The 22316-nt window shown below is 45.8% G+C and overlaps 1 protein-coding gene across 2 annotated transcripts; it reads left to right on the top strand.

Annotated features, from left to right (window-relative positions):
- The first annotated feature begins 12 nt into the window (after positions 1-12).
- UFC1 (ubiquitin-fold modifier conjugating enzyme 1) lies at positions 13-21723 on the top strand. 2 transcript variants are annotated; one of them, XM_007976437.3, is made up of 7 exons: positions 13-121; positions 16829-17023; positions 19871-19938; positions 20175-20238; positions 20491-20567; positions 20993-21083; positions 21284-21723. In XM_007976437.3, the coding sequence occupies exons 2-7, from the start codon at positions 16901-16903 to the stop codon at positions 21362-21364; spliced, it is 504 nt and encodes a 167-aa protein (XP_007974628.1). In that variant the 5' UTR covers positions 13-121; positions 16829-16900; the 3' UTR covers positions 21365-21723. The 2 variants fall into 2 exon arrangements, with proteins under 2 accessions (XP_007974628.1, XP_072864308.1); XM_073008207.1 differs by lacking the exon at positions 13-121 and having other exon boundaries at positions 16687-17023.
- The last annotated feature ends 593 nt before the right edge of the window (positions 21724-22316 follow it).

Below are 22316 nucleotides of genomic sequence, written 5' to 3'. Positions count from 1 at the left end.
GCGGGCGTGGGGGAGGGGAGAGGCGGGCGGGGGTGGCTGCATCCTGAACGGCGCCTCCCGGAACCCGGCCGGTTAGTGGCGGCTTCGAGGCCATAGTGAGACATGAGCCGCAGTAGCCATAGTAAGTGAGGGCAGCCTGGCAACGGCATTAAGCGGGGAGTGGATAGCTTCACTTCGGGAGGACAGATAGGGATTGGCAGCCATCTTGCTTTGGGGCAAGCTGGCAACGCCGGTTTTTCTTGACGGCTGCTTAGGGCGGTAATAAGGAATGGGAGAGGATAGCATTCTTGAATGTGGAAACATTGGTGGCGCCACAGCTGGCTGGTGGCCACTTCAAGACCCACTGAAAGGCTGGGATTGGCAGCCATGACTCATAAGGGCGGAATAGCACGGGGATCGGTTTGTCTGGAGAACTTGAGTGAAGGGTCAAGATCTGGATTTCACCTTTCCTCTGAGCTTCCTGATAACCCGGACGTTCCGTAAACCCGGATCCGGAGCCGAAAGCGCTGCTCAGATCCCGTCTCGGAATTCATTCGTTCAGCATTTACCTTTTGAACGCCGGTTTCCTGTAGCAAGTGTCGCCTAGCTGATCCGTGTAGGGCTGTTGGGAATTGGGGGTGGGGAGGATGGTGCGGGTACGTTCTGGAGCTGCCAACAGCCTGGTGTGGCTTAAGAAAGAGGTAATAGATAGGGGAAGACCAGATTATGCGAAGCCTTGTAAATTAATTGATTTTTATTCTTAAGACTTTTCATTGTCTTTGAAGAATCGCAACAGAGGTGTGAACAATTTTATGGCATTTTAGATCGCTGCGTGCAGTGTAAAGGATGAATTGAGGGGACAAAATGAGAATCAAGGAGAGAGCAGTTGTGAGGCTCTTTTCCAGGCGTCTGCCTGTGGAAGGGAGAGTGCGGATGGGGAGATACAGATTGGATTAAGAGGTACCAATGTTGTGACTTGGACAACTGGGGAATAATGATACCATTTTCTTTCTCGTTTAGGGGGAGATCATGAGTTTTAGGTGCCCCTGGGATATTAGCTAATGTGGGTTGGGAACCCAAAAGAAAGGTTTGAGGTGTGTGTGCATGTGCATATAGATGGCTGTTGAAGCCATGAAATGGGCTGGAGAGAAAGATACCTGCATTTGCAGAATAGGTTGAGGGAAGCCGAAAACAGAACACTGAGAAGGGGCAAACCGAAAGGAAAGAAGAAAACCATAGAGAACTATCAAGGAAACTGGTTAAAGTGTTTAGTGTAACAGAGGTAAAGTAAAATGTGAACTAAAATATATCCATCAGGGCCGGGCGTGGTGGCTCACACCTGTAATCCCAGCACTTTGAGAGGCCGAGGTGGGTGGATCACTTGAGGCCAGGAGTTCGAGACCAGCCTGACCAACATGATGAAACCCTGTCTCTACTAAAAATACAAAACTTAGATGGGTGTGGTTGCACATGCCTGTAATGCCAGCTACTTGGGAGGCTGAAGCATGAGAATTGCTTGAACCCAGGACGCAGAGGTTGCAGTGAGCTGAGATCGTGCCACTGCACTCCAGCCTGGGCACCAGAGCAAGACCCTGTCTCAAAAAAAATAAAATAGGCCCAGCACTTTGGGAGGCCATGGTGGGCAGATCACTTGAGGTTAGGAGCTGGAGACCAGCCTGGCCAATACGTTGAAACCCCGTCTCTACTAAAAATACAAAAATCAGCCAGGTATGGCAGTGCGTGCCTGTAGTCCCGGCTACTGGGGAGGCTGAGGCACAAGAATCGCTTGAACCTAGGAGGCGAAGGTTGCAGTGAGCTGAGATCGGGCCACTGCATTCCAGTCTGGGTGACAGAGTGAGACTCTGTCTCCAAAAAGCTAAAATAAAATAAATAAAATGTATCTATCAGATATTGCAACAAGGGCCAGGCACAGTGGCTCACACCTGTAATCCCAGCACTTTGGGAGGCCTAGGCAGGTGAATCACTTGAGACCAGGAGTTGGAGACCAGTTTGGCCAATGTGGCAAGACCCCATCTTTACAAAAAATATAAAAATTAGCTGGGCATGGTGGTACACACCTGTGATCCCAGGTACTCTGGAGGCTGAAACACAAGAATCATTTCAACCCAGGAGGGAGGTTGCAGTGAGCGGAGATTGCACCACTGCACTCCTGGCAACAGAACAAGACTTTGGTTTTCTTGTAAATAAAATAAATAAATAAATAAATAAATAAATAGGCCAGGTGTGGTAGCTCACACCTGTAATTCCAGCACTTTGGGGGCCGAGGTGGGCCGATCACCTGAGGTCGGGAGTTCGCGACCAGCCTGGACAACATGGTGGAACTCCCACCTCTACTAAAAATACACAAATTAGCCAGACATGGTGTCGGGCACTTGTAATCCCAGCTACTTGGGAGGCTGAGGTGGGAGAATCGCTTGAACCCAGGAGGCAGAGGTACAGTGAGCCGAAATTGCACCATTGCACTCCAGCGAGACTCTGACCCCCCAAAAAAGATATTGCAACAAGGAGGTCATTTAGGAAATTTGGAGAAAGCTGTTTTGTAGTTATGGTGGATAGAAACCAGATTGAATTGAGAAGGCACAACATATAAAGACTGTTTTTTCATGGTGTTGATGTAAAAAGGAGACTAATGGTAGGGTATTGCAGGAGGGAGAATTCCAAAGAAAGGGAAGAAGTTTTAGGTATCTGTGAGATAGCTAGATAGATATGTCCTAGTGGCATGTTTAATATACAGATCTAAAACTTAAGAGGAAAATATAAGTGGAGGAAAAAAGCAAGCACAGAATACATATGACACATTTACACATGCATTAAAAAATTATGAAGAGTGGGCCTAGGAGGGATGAGACATACTTTTCATTGTACATCTCTCTTTATTGCTTGAAATTATTTTTCTATGCACATCTTATAGAAAGCTACTTTTTTTTTTTTTTTTTTTTTGAGACAAAGTCTCACTCTGTCACCCAGAGTGACAGTGGCACGATCTCGGCTCACTGCAACTTCTGACTCCCAGGTTCAAGCAATTCTGCTGCCTCAGCCTCTCGAGTAGCTGAGACTACAGGCGCATGCCACCATGCCTGGCTAATTTTTTGTATTTTTAGTAGAGACGGGGTTTCATTATGTTGGTCCGGCTGGTCTCAAACTCCTGACCTCATGATCTACCCGCCTCGGCCTCCTAAAGTGCTGGGATTACAGGCGTGAGCCATGGTGCCTGGCCAGAAGGCTACTTTTTAGAAAGTCCTATGATCTATAGGCCAGAAATTCTAAACATCAACCTTTCAGTGATTATTGAAGCCATAGATTTGGATAAGCGCGCCGGAAAAGAGCTGAGGGCTAAGAAGAGTGCTCTGGGAAATTCCAACATTTAAGGCACAAGTAGAAAAGGAGCCCTTGGAGAATCTTTGAAAAGGAACAGTGAGTGAAGAAGAAGAAAACCTGGGAGATAATTATCACAGAATCAAAGGGAAGAGTGTTTCAGGGGGGTGGATGTTGAAAGTGTCAGATGTCCCTAGAGAGGCAGCTAATAGGAAAGGTGCTTTTACCTCTGAACCTAGGTTTCTTGGAAGCTTAGCACAAGAGTCAAATCCATATCTTGAACCTTTCCCCAAGTATCACTGGGCAGTACAACCCCCAGGCTATTCTGCCCTTATGCATCACGGCTGCCAGTCCCAGTCTTTCAGTGAGTCTTCAAGTCAACATCAGCCAGTGCTGGCACCATCAATCTTACTACACTCAAGAATGCTACCCTGGCTGGGTGTGGTGGCTTACACCTGTAATCCCAGTGCTTTGGCCAGGAGTTCAAGATCAGCCTGGGCAACATAGTGAGAGACCCCATCTCTACAGATTTTTTTTTTTTTAAATTAGCTGGGTGTGCACTTCCCTGTAGTCCCAGCTATTTGGGAGGCTGAGGTGGAAGGATCACCTGAGACTGAGGAGTTTGAGGTTGCAGTGAGCCCTGATGGCACCATTGCACTCCAATCTGAGTGACATAGTGAGACTCTGTTTCAAAAAAAAAAAAAAAATGAAGAATGCTACCTTCTTCCAGTCCTTACTATGGCCCTGAAGCTGCCATCAACAAAAACCTGTTTTCCTAGAAAAGGTGAAATCAAGGAATTGAAAGTGGGAGTATTAGTTTGAGTTGGAGGTCAGGAACTAACTGTAGTTTTCATGGGTTTTTCTAAAACCTCCCAGGGTGTTAGTAAGAGTTGGCACAAAGAGAGGTTATTTAATAGGTGCTGAAGGCTGGGTTTGGAGGATCACTTGAGCCTAGGAGTCTGAGTCTGCAGTGAGCTGTGATTATGCCACTGCACTCCAAAAAGAAAAAAAAAAAAAAAAAAGGTGCTAAGGGGCAGTAAAGCCAGATGGCAGAAGCTTCAAAGGGAGAAGAATTTTTGCAAGAGGATGGAAGCACAGTGGTCTGAAAGTAGCAGTGGGTAGCAAAGAGAAAGCTGATACCTTGCCACCCCTTCCTACAGGAGCAAGAATAAACAGCCTCTAGAACATTGAAGGGAAAAGGTGTTCATTAATTGGGAAAAGTCAAAAATTTCTACCTCACCTCTGACCATTTTTTCCTCTATACCCACTAGAATGCTTTTCTTTTGTAAACAGCCTCCCTTATATATTCATTGTCTTCGCAGATTGCTCCTTAGCTTTTCCTAAACTTTTTCTAGAGGAATAGCCATCAGGACAGAGGTAGCTCTGATGTGTGGAATGCAGATGTAATCCATATAAGCCCGCAAAAAAGGCAGACACAGGCACTACTTCTTAAAGTAGAATAATAGTCTCTCTCCATATGCATATTCTGAAATGGTTTGACACCTAGTAGTCTTGGCACTATGATGGTAATTCTTTTCCATGAACCCACCTTTCCTCTCCAAACCTAACCCAGTTCCATTCAGAGGATTATGGAAAGCTGAGGATTGCCTTTTCTAGTCATAGTATGATGTCCAGTCTGCTTATTGCAGCCAATGGGGAAAAGAACAGATCGCTTTCTTCATTGAGAATGGAAAGCTTAGCCGGGCATGGTGGCTCACACTTATAATTCCAGCACTTTGGGAGGCCGAGGCAGGAGGATCACTTGAGGTCAGGAGTTCAACACTGGCCTGGCCAACATGGTGAAACCCCGTCTCTACTACAAAAATACAAAAATTAGCTGGGTGTGGTGGTGGCATGTGCTTGTAATCCCAGCTACTTGGGAGGCTGAGGCAGGAGAATTGCTTGAACCTGAGAGGCGGAGGTTGCAGTAAGCCAAGATCATGTCACTGTACTCCATCCTGGGCAACAGAATTGAGCTCTGTCTCAAAAAAAAAAAAAAAAAAAAAAAAGGAAAGCTGAAGGAAGGGCTGAGATTTGCCTTCATTAGGCCTTCCAAAGTAATCTCTCTTCCCCTACAGGACTCACAGAACGCAGTTCTTTTCCCCTGGGGCCAGACTTTAATGACCAAATTTTCCAAATTCCAAACATTGGGACAGTTGCCTGGCCAGCTGTTCCTAAACTAGTCAGTTTATTTGGAGGGATGTTTTCTGCTTGGGGAGGCCTGGAAGTTCACTCTTTCAACATGAAGCCATAAGATCATAATGCCAACAAAGAGAGCTGTGCAGATTCCCTGAGCTAAGCCAAAGGGACCTCCTGTGTAGAGATGGGCACCCTCATGTCCATCACTGAGAAAAAAATATTTCAAACAGTTTAGGGTTTTTCGTTAGCTACAGCTAGATTGCTGTTCCTCCTTAGCTTAAACTATACATCATCTGTACAGTTAAAACAAAAACTTCATCTTTGCCTTATGAACCACCCTCTCCTTGATTCAACTAAAAACTTGGGAGAACTTCCTCTGAGAAGATTGAGAATGCTGTGTAGAATTATCTTGTGGAAGTCCTCTGCTTGTTATGTTTCTTCCTTTACATTAGTTCCTATCTCTTCCTCAGCTGAGAAAACATCCCTCCAGCTTTCAAAGACTGGCCCCTTCAGTTCTACCTTGATGCCCATCCTTTTCTACTTATCAAAACACTACTCCCACAGTTACCTCTTCCTTCACTGGAATCTGTAACCTGGAACCCTTAAGTTGTCTCTCCACAAGCTCACATTTCCACTGTATCCTTAACTGTAGTTTTCAACTCCCTGTAGTTCTCAGTAATTAGAAAGACCTTTTTACTATCCTTAGATAAATCTCTTTGTAACTTCCACTTATTGGTTCTGTTTTTTCTCTCTGGGTCAACACATCATAGCCACATGTCCCTACTAAATATTTTTTTACAAGTCAGTGGTAAAGTTTAGAGTAAAGCAGATCTGTTCTCTTTCTTGATCTGAATACTCTATTAAGTCTGCTGGTCCTAGTCCATGTTCCTTCCCAGCTCTACGAGATTAATCTTTTCAAACCAGATATTCCCTTAAGGAAGTCTATATCTTATTAGCACTAGCCCCTTGTCACAAGTATCCTCTTGACTCTTCCAGGGCCACTCGGATCCCTGTGTCCCTACCAGAGCTTTACTCTTCTGCTTTACCCTGCAGGGACTTGCTGACCTGATGATCTGATCTACTTCTTGGTTTCCTATTAACTCTAAGCTGCGGCAGTTACTCATTTTCATCCAGGCATTATACTACTGACTCCTCCTAATTTCAGTTCAGATTCGAACCTAGCTGTAAGTCCTTAGCTAGAATTCTGGCTTCTATGGCTCCTGAATAAAAGAGTAGGGACCTCAGCCATGCACGGTGGCTCACGCCTGCAATCCCAGCACTTTGAGAGGCTGAGGCGGGTGGATTGCCTGAGCCCAGGAGTTCAAGAGCAGCCTGGGTAACATGGCCAAACCCTGTCTCTACAGAAAAAAATACAAAAATTAGTCAGTCATGGTAGCATGTGCTTGTAGTTCCAGCTACTCAGGAGGCTGAGGTGGAAGGATCACTTGAGCCTGGAAAGCAGAGGTTGCAGTGAGCCAAGATCACACCACTGCACTCCAGCCTGGGTGACAGAGCCAGACCCTGCTGCCTCAAAAAAAAGGAAAAAGAAAAAGAGTAGGGACCACAGTCAGTTGCTGAATCCTAATGATCTGCTGTTCAAGTCTCCTCAACCTATTCCCTTTTCTTCATTCCCCAGCTCTGATCCCCACTAATATGACAGGCAAGTTCCTTAACTTCTCTAAACTTGTTTTCTTATCTGTGAAAGAAATATAACATCCACCTCACAGATCATTGTTCTAATGATTATATTAAATGATGTATAGAAAGTGTTGCACAGGTCCTAGTGCTCCATAAATGTTACCTAATATTTATTATTGTATTATACATAACAAATTTCACCAGGTTTCAGAAATTCAGCAGGCTCTTTATCAGTGACTCTCTGCTGCCCCCATGGGGATGACTTTTTCCAAGTCATTGGTTATTCCAAAGACGGTAACATAAAACAACCCTGTCTCACCAATCCCACCAGTTAATCAGAGAATTAACCAATTTTTCTTTGGGTGGTTGTTCAGTTAAATAAAAATGCTCTTATATTCTAGACCATTCTCTAACTTTTTATTTTTTATTTATTTATTTATTTTGAGACGGAGTCTCGCTCTGTCGCCCAGGCTGGAGTGCAGTGGCGCAATCTCGGCTCACTGCAAGCTCCATCTTCTGAGTTCACGCCATTCTCTTGCCTCAGCCTCCCAAGTAGCTGGGACTACAGGCGCCCGCCACAATGCTCGGCTAACTTTTTGTATTTTTAGTAGAGACAGGGTTTCACCGTGTTAGCCAGGATGGTCTCAATCTCCTGACTTCGTGATCCGCCCGCCTCTGCCTCCCAAAGTGCTGGGATTACAGGCATGATCCACTGCGCCCAGCCTAATTTTTTCAAATAACATAACAGGCCGGGTGTGGTGGTTCATGCCTATAATCCCAGCACTTTGGGAGGCCAAGGCAGGTGGATCTCTTGAGGTCAGCAGTTTGAGACCAGCCTGGCCAATATGGAGAAACCCCGTCTTTACTAAAAACACAAAAATTAGCTGGGCTTGGTGGCAGTCGCCTGTAATCCCAGCTACTCCAGAGGCTGAGGTGGGAGAATCACTTGAACCCTGGAGGCAGAGGTTGCAGTGAGCTGAGATCATGCCACTGCACTCCAGCCTGAGCAACAGAGTAAGACACCATCTCAGAAAAAAATAAAAAAAGATACACTGCATCTATGATGTTCTCCTAATCTGTTAATCTAGTAACACTGACAAGAAAGGAAACTCATTGAGTCATTTATTTTTAGTTTAGTTTAGTTTAGTTTAGTTTAGTTTGAGACGGAGTCTCACTCTGTTGCCCAGGCTGGAGTGCAGTGGCACAATCTCAGCTCACTGCAGCCTCTGCCTCCCAGATTCAAACGATTCTCCTGCCTCAGCCTCCCGAGTAGCTGGGACTACTGGCGCCTGCCACCACACCCAGCTAATTTTTGTATTTTCAGTAGAGATGGGGTTTTACCATGTTGGCCAGACTGGTCTCGAACTCCAGACCTCAATTGATCTGTCCGCCTTGGCCTCCCAATGTGCTGGGATTACAGGCATGAGCCACCGCGCCAGGCCTGAGGAAAATTTTTTTTTTTTTTTTTTTTTTTTTTGAGACGGAGTCTCTCTCTGTGGCCCAGGCTGGAGTGCAGTGGCGCAATCTCGGCTCACTGCAAGCTCCGCCTCCCGGGTTCACGCCATTCTCCTGCCTCAGCCTCCCGAGTAGCTGGGACTACAGGCGCCCGCCACTGCGCCCGGCTAATTTTTTTCTATTTTTTAGTAGAGACGGGGTTTCACCATGGTCTCGATCTCCTGACCTTGTGATCCGCCCGCCTCGGCCCCCCAAAGTGCTGGGATTACAGGCGTGAGCCACCGCGCCCGGCCGAAAATTTTTAAAAAATAATTGAGACTGTTATAGTGACACCACCACCAGAAGCTACAAGCAAAATACTGATAAACTCAACCTCATATGTGAAAATTTTTCACATTGTTTAAAATACTATGAACAAAAGCAAAGACAAATAACAAACTGGGAAAAATATTTACTACTCATCACAAACGGCTAATATCTTTAATATTAATATTTTTTAAAAAATACAAATCAGATCGGGCACAGTGACTCATTCATGTAATCCCAGTACTTTGGGAGGCCGAGGCGAGAGGATCTCCTGAGTCAGGAGTTCAAAACCAGCCTGGCCAACATGGAGAAACCTGTCTCCATTAAAAATACAAAAAGTAGCCGGATGTGGTGCGGGCACCTGTAATCCCAGCTACTTGGGAGGCTGAGGCAGGAAAATCGCTTGAACCTGGGAGGTGGAGGTTGCAGTGAGCCGAGATCGCACCACTGCACTCCAGCCTAGGCGACAGAGCAAGAATCTGTCTCAAAAAAAAAAAAAAGCTGGGTGTGGTGGCTGACACTTGTAATCCCAGCACTTTGGGAGGCTGAGGCAGGTGGATCATGAGGTCAGGAGATGGAGACCATCCTGGCCAACACAGTGAAACCCTGTCTCTACTGAAAACACAAAAATTAGCCGGGCATGGTGGCGGGCACCTGTAGTCCCAGCTACTCAGGAGTCTGAGGCAGGAGAATCACTTGAACCTGGGAGGCGGAGGTTGCAATGAGCCGAGATTGTGCCACTGCACTCCAGCCTGGGCAACAGAGCAAGACTCCATCTCAAAAAAAAGAAAAACGAAAAAAGATTGGGCATGTTGGCTCACACCTGTAACATGCCCAAATCCCAGGACTTTGGAGGCCAAGGCGGGTGGATCACCTGAGGTCGGGAGTTCGAGACCAGTCTGTCCAACATGGAGAAACCCCGTCACTGCTAAAAACACAAAATTAACTGGGCGTGGTGGTGCATGCCTGTAATCCCAGCTACTCTGGAGGCTGAGGCAAGAGAATCGCTTGAACCCCAGAGGCAGAGGTTGTGGTGAGCCGAGATTGCGCCATTGCACTCCAGCCTGGGCAACAAGAGTGAAACTCCGTCTCAAAAAAAAAAGCAAATCAGTAAGTAAAATAAATAATAATTTAAAAGGGGGAAAGGAGGTAAGACTTTACAGAAAAGAGCTGGGTGTAGCATGCACCTGTATGTAGCTGCTTGAGAGGCTGGGTCCCTTTGAGCCAAGGAGTTCGAGACCAGCTTGGGCAACATAAGGAGATTCCATCTCTAAAATAAATGAATAATAATGAAAGAATGTACAAAACAGGAAATACAAATGGATACTAAACATATGAAAAGATAGTAGGCGAGGTGCAGTGGCTCATGCCTATAATCTCAACACTTTGGGAGGCTGAGGTGGGCAGATTGCTTGAGCTCAGGAGTTCGAGACCAGCCTGGGCAACACGGCGTGAAACTCCCTCTCTACAAAAATATACAAAAATTAGCTGAGCATGGTGGCATGTGCCTGCTGTAGTACCAGCTACTCGGGAGGCCGAGGTGAAAGGATCACTTGAGCCCAGGAGGCAGAGGTTTCAGTGAGCTGAGATTGCACCACTGCAGTCCATCCTGGGTGACAAGAGCAAAACTCTGAAACATAGGTTTCACTGTATATTCTTTTGTCCTTTTTAAATTTGGGGCAGGTGCATGTATTACCTACTCAGAAGTAAATATTTTAAAACCAAATGTATGTAAAAGTTTGTTCTCATATTATCATATTTGTGCTTTCCCTGCTCCCTCCTTGCCTGTGTGTTTAATGTATTCATACTAAGAGTTCCAGTTCAAAGGCCATCAGCCATATCTGATTCTCTCAGGCATAGTTACTCAGACAGTACTTTGTGTATCTCCAGAATAGGGATTTCTTATTTTATGGTAATTGTCACCATATTAGTTTCTCCTACCCAAAGAGGAGGTAGAGATGAAGTCCCATTAATGGTTAAATGCAAAGTCTGTAGTTCCAAAATCCCTAAGGGTGATACCAATACCACAGAAGGTACTGTGCATACCTCAGCCCATTCAAGGGAGGGGGTTAGAGTCCCTGCAGCTCTACTGTGCTTAATGCAGAACCACCAGGCTCTCCTTGTGTTTTCAGAAACAGGTTCAGTATTGATCACTGTCTGCCATTTAGGGCCTGCTACTGCTTTCAATCCCTCAGATCCATGCTGCTAATTTTATATTGGTCTAGCGATGGTAGAAAAGTATATCAACTGGTTAAGTGTGTGACTTCTAGAGCCAGGCTGTGCTCTGGATTGAATTTCAGGTCTACCATTTAATTGCTATGTGATAGGGCTTTTTTTCATTCAACTTGTGCTTCAATTTCTTCACATGTAAATGAGGATAATGAGAGTACCCACCCCAGGGTTATTGCCAGAAGTAAAGGAGCTGATGTTTGTAAAATGTTTAGGACAGTACCAAACACATAATAAGCACCGTATAAATGTTAGCTTAATATTATAATTATTTTTACCAAGTGATTCTAAGTGTGAACCCAGTTTCTCATAGCATAAGAGACCAAGCTATAATTTACAATAATTCTTTGTTGAAGTCTCCAGGATAATTAAAGGTAATAACAAAAGAGAATAACTTCCAAAACTGGCTATCCATCTACACTAATCTTCTATAACATGGCTTCCTCCCTATAGCAGAGCCATCATTTCTTTCACCATTCTGAGTTATTTTCCAGCATATTAGAGTCCAGACCAATGCCTTAAAGAACAGAGGAGCCGGGCGCGGTGGCCCATGCCTGTAACCCCAGCACTTTGGGAGGCCGAAGAGGGCGGATCACGAGGTCATGAGATCGAGATCATCCTGGCTAACACGGTGAAACCCCGTCTCTACTAAAAATACAAAAAATCAGCCAGGTGTGGTGGCGGGCACCTGTATACGGTCCCAGCTACTCGGGAGGCTGAGGCAGGAGAATAGCGTGAACCCAGGAGGCAGAGCTTGCAGTAAGCCGAGATCACACCACTGCACTCCAGCCTGGGCAACAGAGCGAGACTCCATCTCACAGAAAAAAAGAACAGAGGAAAAGCTTCTCCTTTTTTCCCTAATCCAAGGTTTATTTCTCTAACCCAATATTCACTTCTCTTTCTGTCCCGGGAGCTGCCTTTTCCCATGATGATAGACAGTGGGGCTTTCAGCTACCTTCAGGGGCTCTCCAGTGCACCCAACTGTCCTATTGCATTGCCTGCATTTCTTAGAATTTAGCTATTCAATCAATCCTTTTCGATTCCTTTTTTTTTTTTTTTTTTTTTTTTGAGATAAAGTGTTGCTCTGTTGCTGAGGCTGGAGTTCTGTGGTGCGATCTCACCTCACTGCAACGTCTGCCTCCTGGGTTCAAGCAATTCACCTTCCTCAGCCTCCGGAGTAGCTGGGACTACAGGCACACACCACCATGCCCCGCTAATTTTTTGTATTTTAGTAGAGACAGGGTTTCACTATGTTGCCCAGGCTGATCTCAAACTCCTGAGCTCAGGCAATACACCCGCCTTGGCCTCCCAAAGTGCTAGGATCACAAGTGTGAGCCACCATGCCTAGCTGAATTCCTTTTTATAACTATTTAAGGATAATTTCCGTGTGGATGAGGAGTCCACCTGCCTATGCACTACTGTATTTCCAATGCCTGGAACATATTAGGAACTCCATAAACATTTGCTCATGAATGAGTTCCTCTGAAAAACAGTGAGGCTCAGGCCTACATACTCTTCCTTCAGTCTTCTCAATTTTAGTTTCTTGTCTCATGTGAGCATTACTTAATAGTAAGCTAAATCCATAGTTTAAAACTAAACATTTCTCTAAAAGAGACATATCCTACAGAGATGCAACTATGCCTATAATAGAGGCAGGCCTATATTTATAACAGAGACAGCGCTTTGTATTATCATACATATTATGTGCTATGCTTTACTAAACGGTTTAATAAGGTGGTTTTCCAGCCGGGTGTGGTGGCTTATGCCTGTAATCGCAGCACTTTGGGAGGCCGAGGCGGGTGGATCACCTGAGGTCAGGAGTTTAAGACCAGCCTGGCCAATATGGTAAAACCCCGTCTCTACTAAAAATACAAAAAATTAGCCGAGTGTGGTGGCGGGCGCCTGTAATCCCAGCTACTCGGGAGGCTGAGGCAGGAGAATTGCTTGAACCCAGGAGGCAGAGGTTGCAGTGAGCTGAGATTGCGCCACTGCACTCCAGGCTGGGCAACAAGAGTGAAACTGTGTCTCAAGAAAAAGAATAAAAATAAAAAATAAGGTGGTTTTCCAAAACTATGAAACAAAAACAACATGCAGCTTTATAAAGACAGCTTTTCTGGTGCTTACTTTATGTATCGAGATACTCATTGATGTTAAAAATATTGATTGAACATTTAATCTGTGGCAGATGCTATAGTAGGTTTTAGGAGCACAGCATTGAACAAGATAGATACACAGTCCCTACCCTGATTGAGCTTCTAGGCTATCAAGACAATTATACAATAAATAAAGTGTGATGAGGATGAGTAGTTACCATAGAAGTATTCTCAGGGATAGAGGTCTTCTGCCTGCACTTGAACAAAAGCAGTGCTATATTGATTGTTTTTATAGTTTGGGACTGCAGGTAAGATTTTGTTTGTAAACCTGGCTTTACTACCATATAAAAGTTTGAATACTGCCATTTATTTATCTGAATTTTATCCTGACAGCCTATTATGTAAATGAATGGCGATTGTGTATATAGTTATAACCACATAAGCTTTTTTTTTGTTTTTTTTTTTTTTTTTTTAATTGAGACAGTTTCACTCTGTCACCCAGGCTGGAATGCAGTGGTTCAATCACGGCTCATTGCAGCCTTGACCTCCCAGATTCAAGTCATCCTCCCATCTCAACTCCCCAAGTAGATGGGGACACAAGTGCACGCCACCACATCCAGCTAATTTTTAAACTTTTCGTGAAGACGGGGGGTCTCTCTATTTTGCCCAGGCTGGTCTCGAACTTCTGTGCTCAAGCAATCCTCCTCCCTTAGTCTCCCAAAGTGCTGGGATTATAGGTGTGAACCACCATGCCCAGCCTTATAAGCCTTATTATCCTCATTTTATAGTTGAGAAAATACAGTTAACAGAGTTAAAGAACAGAGTTAAAGTAACTCTTTTTATTTATTTATTTATTTTGAAAGAGAATCTCGCTATCTATCGCGGCTCACTGCAAGCTCCGCCTCCCAGGTTCACGCCATTCTCCTGGCTCAGCCTCCCGAGTAGCTGGGACTACAGGCGCCCGCCACCACACCCACCTAATTTTTTTTGTATTTTTAGTAGAGACAGGGTTTCACTATGTTAGCCAGGATGGTCTCGATCTCATGACCTTGTGATCTGCCCTCCTCAGCCTCCCAAAGTACTGGGATTACAGGCATGAGCCACCGCGCCCGCCAACACTCTTACTCAATATTGTACTGGAGGCTGAGCACGGTGACTCACGCCTGTAATCTTAGCACTTTGGGAGGCCAAGCGGGGTGGATCACCTGAGGTCAGGAGTTCAAAGCCAGCCTGGCCAACATGGTGAAACTCCATGTCTACTAAAAATACAAAATTAGCCCAGTGTGGTGCTGCGCACCTGTAATCCCAGCTACCCAGATGACTGAGGTAGGAGAATCGCTTGAACCCAGGAGGTGGAGGTTGCAGTGAGCTGAAATGCCACTGCATTCTAGCCTGGGTGACAAGAGTGAGACTGTCTCAAAACAAAACAAACAACCACAAAAAAAAACAACTTACTGCCACAGGCTGGAATGATTCACTGAATAAACTGAAATAAACATAAATAAAATAAATATATTTTTTAAAAATTTGGTCTTACTTTGACCCCCAGGCTGGAGTGAATTGGTATAATCTTGGCTCATTTGCAATCTCGACCTCTGGGGTTCAAGCGATCCTCCTGCCTCAGCCCCCAAAATAGTTGGGACTACAGGTGCGTGCCACCACTCCAGGTTAATTTTTGTATTTTTTGTACAGATGGGGTTTTACCACGTTGCCTAGGCTATTTCCGAACTCCTGGGCTCAAGCCATCTGCCCACCCCGGCCTCCGAAAGTGCTGGGATTACCTGCATGAGTCACTGCACCTGGCCAAACGGGATATTTAAATCCACAGTTAATGTGTTTAGGGTTCAAGCGATTCTCCTGCCCCAGCCTCCCAAGTAGCCAGGATTACAAGCGTGCGCCGCCATGCCTAGTTAATTTTGTATTGATAGTAGAGAGGGGTTTCACCAGTCAGACCGGTCTGGAGCTCCTGACCTCAAGTGATCCACCTGCCTTGGTCTTCCAAGGTGCTGGGATTACAGCCTTGAGCCACCGCGCCAGCCAAACAGGATTTTAAATTAAAGCCAAAATTGCCAGCGCGGTGGCTCACGCCTGTAATCCCAGCACCTTGGGAGGTCAAGGCAGGGGGATCACCTGAGATCAGGAGTTCAAGAACAACCTGGCTAACATGGCGAAACCCGGTCTCTACTAAAAATACAAAATCGGCTGGGCGTGGTAGCACATGCCTGTAATACCAGCTACTCGGGATGCTGAGGCAGAAGAATCACTTGAACCCGGGAGGCAGAGGTTGCAGTGAGCCAAGATTATGCCATTGCAACTCCAGTCTGGGCAATAAGAGTGAAACTCCGTCTCAAAAAAAAAAAAAAAAAAAAAAAAAGCAAAAATTAATGTGTTTAGATTTTAAGACCAACTGGAATTTATTTATTTATTTTTGAGACAGAGTCTCACTCTGTTGCCCAGGCTGGAGTGCAATGGCCAATCTTGGCTCACTGCAACCTCCCAGGTTCAAGCAATTCTCCTGCCTCAGCCTCCTGAGTAGCTAGGACTACTGGCGCGTGCCACCACACCCGGCTAATTTTTGTATTTTTAGTAGAGACGGGGTTTCACCATGTTGGCCAGGCTGTTCTTGAACTCCTGACCTTGTGATCTACCCGCCTCGGCTTCCCAAAGTGCTGGGATTATAGGCGTGAGCCACTACGCCCGGCCTTGGAAGGTAACATTTTGCAAAAGGATTACTGAGTACTGTGTGCCATCCACTGGGGTTAGAGAGACAGGATTCCTTCCTAGATTAGTTAATTCCAGATCAAAACATGTCTAGGGGACTGGGCCAGGTGGCTCACACCAGTAATCCCAACACTTTGGGAGGCTGGGGCAGGAGGATCGCTTGAGCCCGGGAGATGGAGGATGCAGTAAGCTATGATCGTACCAATGTACTCCAGCCTGGGCAACAGAGTGAGACACTGTCTCAAAAAAATAAATAAATGAAAAAGTCTAGGACTCAGTGAATGGCTAGACTAAGGCTCAAATCTTGCAGTGATGTGTCTTTTGATTCTGCATGGTTTCTAATCTTTATCAGGAGTTAAAAACACACTTTAACAGGATAACTGCATCTAGAGGCCGGACTACATAAACAAAGGAAAAGTTCTTCGTAGAGGAAACACATGAACTGCTCGTTTTAGGAAGGCAGTGCCTTGAAAAGTGCCCTGGGGTTGGGGGCTGGGGGAGAGATAGCTTTAGGAGAAATACCTAATGTAAACAACGAGTTGATGGGTGCAGCAAACCAACATGGCACAAGTATACCTATGTATCAAACCTGCACATTGTGCACATGTACCCTAGAACTTAAAGTATAATAATAATAATAATAAAAGAACTAACTAAATGAAAGTGCCTTGAGCAGCCTGAAGTTCTAAGAGCTTTCCAAGTTTGGGAAGGTGTCCGGGTTTTCTGCGATTACTTCTCTGAGCATGAACGGAAGTTACCCTTTGTGCCTTCTGCAGTGATTTTAATGATAGGTGTCATATATAGGTCTGAGTAATCTGTTTACATTCTGTTCTTCTCGATGCACTCACAAGCGGGTAACTAGGTGACAAGAAAACAAAGATCTTTTTCAAAAGACAAGTCTTACGGCAACCCAACGTCTCATATTCCCATAGTAAAGATGGCGGCGCCTTGAGGTAAGCTACAGGCAACACCACTTCCGCGTTTCTCTTGCGCCCTGGTCCAAGATGGCGGATGAGGCCACGCGACGTGTTGTGTCTGAGATCCCGGTGCTGAAGACTAACGCCGGACCCCGAGATCGGGAGTTGTGGGTGCAGCGACTGAAGGAGGAATATCAGTCCCTTATCCGGGTTAGTTGTGTTTCTACAGTCTAACGCGTAGCAGAAGGGTGGGAGACATCAAGTGTCCTCAATAATACGCTCCGTGTGGAAGCCGCTTCCGGTTTTTAAGTTTAACGCCCAAATTCATAGAAATGGGACTGTTGCGGGGTTCGGGGACTTAGGAGGGATGGTGGGGAGAGGGCAAAAAAGACTCAGGTGAGTTTCACAGTGGGGCTAGACCTTGCGGCTAAAAGCAGCAGTTATTTTAGGGATACGCTTCCCCGGAAGGTGACGTGTCTCCCTGGCTCCAGGTGTTTGTTCAACTGGATTTAGGAGAGGTGGTCAGAAATCCTCAGGGCGCCAACTCCCAGTCCCCATCTCTCTGCCCCCTTTTTTAACTCTTCACTCTTTTTTTAGGGAGTCTCGCTCTGTTGCTAGGTTGGAGTGCAGTGGAGCGATCTCGGCTCACTGCAACCTCCGACTCCCGGGTTCAAGCGATTCTCCTGCCTCAGCCTCCTGAGTGCCTGCCTACAGGCACGCGCCACCACACCCAGCTAATTTTTGTAGTTTTAGTAGAGATGGGGTTTCACCATGTTGGTAAGGATGGTCTCGATCTCCTGACCTGATCCTGATCCACCCGCCTCGGCCTCCCAAAGTGCTGGGATTACAGGCCTGAGCCACCGCGCCTGGCCTCACTCTTCACTCTTTCAAATCACGTTAGGGCTGAAAATTCAAGTAGGCGTTAACTACAGAGAGTTGGGGAGTTTAGCTCATAGTTAGAAACACTCTTCTCAGCATTCTCTCTTCTGTGGAAGGTGAAAAAAGTTTGTCTTCCTTGTAGTTTCTGTCTGCTTCAAAGACCAGCAGTTCTAGTTCTCCTGCCTCATGTATTCATTCACTAAAAAAACCAAAAAATTACTGTGCACCTAGGCAGGAGATACCAAGCCGAATAAGGAGGAACTTACTGAGGTAGATAAAACCAGATCATTATAATACAGTGTTTAAGTGGAGAAAGAGACAGATGAGACAGATATGGATAGATATAAAGCGAGAAATGGCTAGGATGGTTTTTGTTTGTTTGTTTTGTTTTGTTTTTGAGATGGAGTCTTGCTCTGTCACCCAGGCTGGAGTGCAGTGGCTTTATCTCGGCTCACTGCAAGCTCCGCCTCCCGGGTTCAGGCCATTCTCCTGCCTCAGCCTCCCAAGTAGCTGGGACTACAGGCGACCACCACCAGGCCCGGCTAATTTTTTATATTTTTAGTAGAGACAGGGTTTCACCATGTTAGCCAGGATGGTCTCGATCTCCTGACCTCGTGATCCGCCCGCCTCAGCCTCCCAAAGTGCTGGGATTACAGGTGTGAGCCACCATTCCCGGCCATGGGTAGGATGTTTTGAGAGCATAACGGGAGATATCCAGCTTGCATTTGGTCAGGGAAGCTTTCCTGGAAGAGGTAATGCTTTAGCTGAAACTTAAAGAGTAAACATAAGTTAGCCTGATAAAACGTAAGAGTAGAATGACATTCAAGCCAAAAGGAACAGCATGAGCAAAGGCATAGAATCTAGAAATGGCACAGGCACCGCCATGATGTGTTTGAAGAAACAAAGTAGCTCAGAGTTGTTAGAGCATCAAATGTGAGGCAGAGAATGGTAGACAAAGCTAGGAGACAGGTTTGAGCACTTGAATTTTCTCTTGGAGGCTTTGGGATGCTGTTAAAGGATTTTAAGCTGAGAAACAACATGGCCAGGTTTGGGTTTTGATCAGTTGCATTGGCAATAAGGGGAAAATACAATTGACAGGGACAAGACTGAAGGTAAGAGACAAGTTAGGAGGCTGTCATTAATCTCAGCAAAACAAAAGGTAATCTAAACTAGGCAGTTGTGAAGATAGAGAGGAGAGGTAGATTTGAAGAATATTCAGAAGGTAAAATTAGCATGACATCATGGATTAGTGTAGTAAGGGATAGGGAGGGTCAAGGATGATTCCCAGGTTTTTGCCCTGGGTGAATGCTCATGCTGCCACCTGAAATTGATACTTCAGGAGGATAATTCTGGAAGTGTATCTGAAGGAATATTACAAATTCCAGATGGAAATGCTGAGTTTGAAGTACCTGTGAAATGAAGGTCAAACTGTCAACATACAGTTGGATACTAAAGGCTAAAGTTCTGAGGAAAGAGCTGGACCAAAGACAAAAATCTGGGAGTTATTAGCATGTGGGTGCTAGTTGAAACCAGGACTATATGAGGCTAGAAGGAAGGGAGTTACCCAGGGAAGGAGTCTACCATTAAATGAGTTGTGGGCTGAGGGCAGACACTATCAGAGAAGTGAGAGAAGAATCCAGATGATATCTTCAGGTCTTTTGTGCTTGCTAAATTGAGTGAAGCCCAAACATTCTATTCTCTGTTCTGGACAAACCCCCACTTACCAGTATAGCCTTGTCTTCAGCATTGCTAATGTTAGAAAAATTAGGTAAACATATTAAGAAAAAGTAATCGGCCGGGTGCAGTGGCTCACGCCTGTAATCCTAGCACTTTGGGAGGACAAGGCAGGTGGATCACCTGAAGTCAGGGGTTCGAGACCAGCCTGGCCAACATGGCAAAACCCTGTCTCTACTAAAAATACAAAAATTAGCCGGGCATGGTGGTGCATGCCTGTAATCCCATCTACTGAGGAGACTGAGGAAGGAGGATTGCTTGAACCCGGGAGGTGGAAGTTGCAGTGAACCCAGATCGCGCCACTGCACTCCAGCCTGTGCGACGGGAGCAAGACTCCATCTCAAAAAAAAAAAAAAAAAGGTAACCACATACTTTTCTTTTGAGGAGAGGGGGACTGCCCTTGGCCCTAACTACTCTCTCAAAGACCTCATTCTCTGCTTTCAGTATGTAGAGAACAACAAGAATGCTGACAACGATTGGTTCCGACTGGAGTCCAACAAGGAAGGGACTCGGTAGGTAGACCCTCCTGGGAGGTGTGGGGTGGAAGTCTTATATGAGTTAGGCAATTTGGTATCCTAGCGCCCAGTACCAAAGCTGCCCTGTCTCATGTTAGCTGTCTCCACTCCCACAGCTCCAGAGTTCCCCAGTTCCCATCCTATGAGTCTCCCAGGCTGGTGGCCTAAGCCAAGTTGTCATTTGAGTATTGGAAGAATAGGCAAATTGGACTGAGGTTTGGTCTTTGTTACAGGTGGTTTGGAAAATGCTGGTATATCCATGACCTCCTGAAATATGAGTTTGACATCGAGTTTGACGTGAGTGTGATAGAGTGGGAAATATGAAGGTTAGTAGAAGGGGAGGGATTAGATGATTGGTAACAAGATATCCTTTCTTGAGCATAAGCATAAGTTATAGTTACTCATCTCCACGTCCAGAATCCTGGTATGGATGTGCTGCTTGGGGAGTTTTACTTAACATTTCAGTTTAACCAAGAAATATGTATGTCTGATTATATTAGTTCCTTTCTATCCTGATTCTGTTTTATTAAGGTTTTATACTTTCTCCAGATTCCTATCACATATCCTACTACTGCCCCAGAAATTGCAGTTCCTGAGCTGGATGGAAAGACAGCAAAGATGTACAGGTAGGACTGAATAGGAGATGGCAACGAGTCAAAGAAGGCCTTAAGGAAGAACTTCGTGGCAGGAGGGAGATCATCAGGAAAAATAGCTAATGGATGCTTGGCTTGATGTCTGGATGATGGGATGATCTATGCGTAAATCACCATGGCACGTTTACCTGTGTAACAAACCTATACATCCTGCTTGTGTACCTCTGAACTTAAAAGTTGTAAGGAAAAAAAAAAAAAGGAAGAACTTTGGAGGCAGAGATTTTTCCAGGGTCTGCTGGCCTAGTGGGGTGCCAGGCCCTCCTCTGCTGAGCCTAGGCAAAGTACTTAGCTGACATTGTTCTCAATTCTGATCACTAGTAGTCTTCCTATGCCCCCGAGGCTGCTGTGCTTTATGGTAAACTTTGCATGTCAACACCTTCTTCATGTCCCTCTCATAGGGGTGGCAAAATATGCCTGACGGATCATTTCAAACCTTTGTGGGCCAGGAATGTGCCCAAATTTGGACTAGCTCATCTCATGGCTCTGGGGGTAAGTTTTGTGTATTTGGCATAAAAGGAGGAAGAGGGGCTTAGGCCCTGAGCATTATAGGAAAAACAGCTAAGAATAAAAGGAATAACAGTGTTGTCCGTTAAGCATGTCCCCCCAGAATCTGTCTCCAGGAGGGAGCTTCTAATGGAATAAGAAGCATTGACTGGTAGTAATCTCACAGGATTTTCCTTGTATTGCAGCTGGGTCCATGGCTGGCAGTAGAAATCCCTGATCTGATTCAGAAGGGCGTCATCCAACACAAAGAGAAATGTAACCAATGAAGAATCAAGCCACTGAGGCAGGGCAGAGGGCCCTTTGATAGGCTACGATACTGTTTTCCTGTGCATCACACTTTCCTAACTGCTTCCCCGGACACCCTCCACCTCTAGTTGTTACTAAGTAGCTGCAGCAGTCATTGCTGGGGGAGAAACAAACAAACACCAACCAGTATTGCTACTTAGTTTCTAAGGCTGCACAGGGAAGGGAAAGACTGGGCTTTGGACAATCTAGAGGTAATTTATATCCGCCCCTAGGTGGAGCAACATGCGATCCTGGAGGCATGGGGGTAACTGAAAGTGAGTACATAAAGTCTTTCTGGTTTCTGGAGATAACCCATCAATAAAAGCCGCTTCCTCTGGTAGCCTGTGGTTCTCATTGGGAGCTGTTAACATAGGGCAAATGGGCTAAAACCTGAGGCACATGAACAGCTACGACGGGTTGGGCTGGGAGGGAATAGGGGATGCTGTGGTCAGGAGTGGGAATGAAATGTTGACTATTCCCCCTGCTGCTCAGATCTGCCTTTGTCCTTTAGTGGTGAGCCATGCTTCGCCCTACTGTGTTAGCCTGCAAGAAGTGGTTTTGCAGGACCAGCACTTCCTGCCCTCCAGGGATCTTCCCATTCCTCTGTGAAGTGCTAGATGCTTCCCCACTGGTCTGCGGGCTGGACCCAGGCCTGCAGCTTGCCACACTTGCACCCCTGCTGTTTGGGAAGGATCTGTGCTATAAGCCTCGCGGCCATACTACGACTGTCAGATCTCCATCCCTATGGGCTACAGGATGGGGCGACGACACCCTATACCTCAGGGACTTGCTTTGGAGTCATGGATTAAAGAGCACTCTGGGCAGCGTTGAGAACTAGCGACCCTAAACTTGGCTGCGTTTCCATGGTGTCGATCGCGGAGCCGTGGGGCGGGCTCACGCAAGCGCCAAGGGGCCTGGTGGGAGGAGTTCGAG

This window comes from Chlorocebus sabaeus, chromosome 20 (genome assembly GCF_047675955.1).
Source record: "Chlorocebus sabaeus isolate Y175 chromosome 20, mChlSab1.0.hap1, whole genome shotgun sequence".
NCBI classification, from domain to species: Eukaryota; Metazoa; Chordata; class Mammalia; order Primates; family Cercopithecidae; genus Chlorocebus; species Chlorocebus sabaeus.
Note: the sequence above shows the minus strand (reverse complement) of the source record. Positions and strands in the feature narration are given on the sequence as shown.

Excerpts from the sequence above, each read along its gene's own strand:
- UFC1 (XM_007976437.3), top strand. The coding sequence starts at position 16,901 with ATGGCGGATGAGGCCACGCGACGTGTTGTGTCTGAGATCCCGGTGCTG. Across the intron at positions 17,024-19,870 it reads AATATCAGTCCCTTATCCGG|TATGTAGAGAACAACAAGAA; the intron begins GTTAGTTGTGTT and ends CTCTGCTTTCAG. Across the intron at positions 20,568-20,992 it reads AAGACAGCAAAGATGTACAG|GGGTGGCAAAATATGCCTGA; the intron begins GTAGGACTGAAT and ends TCCCTCTCATAG.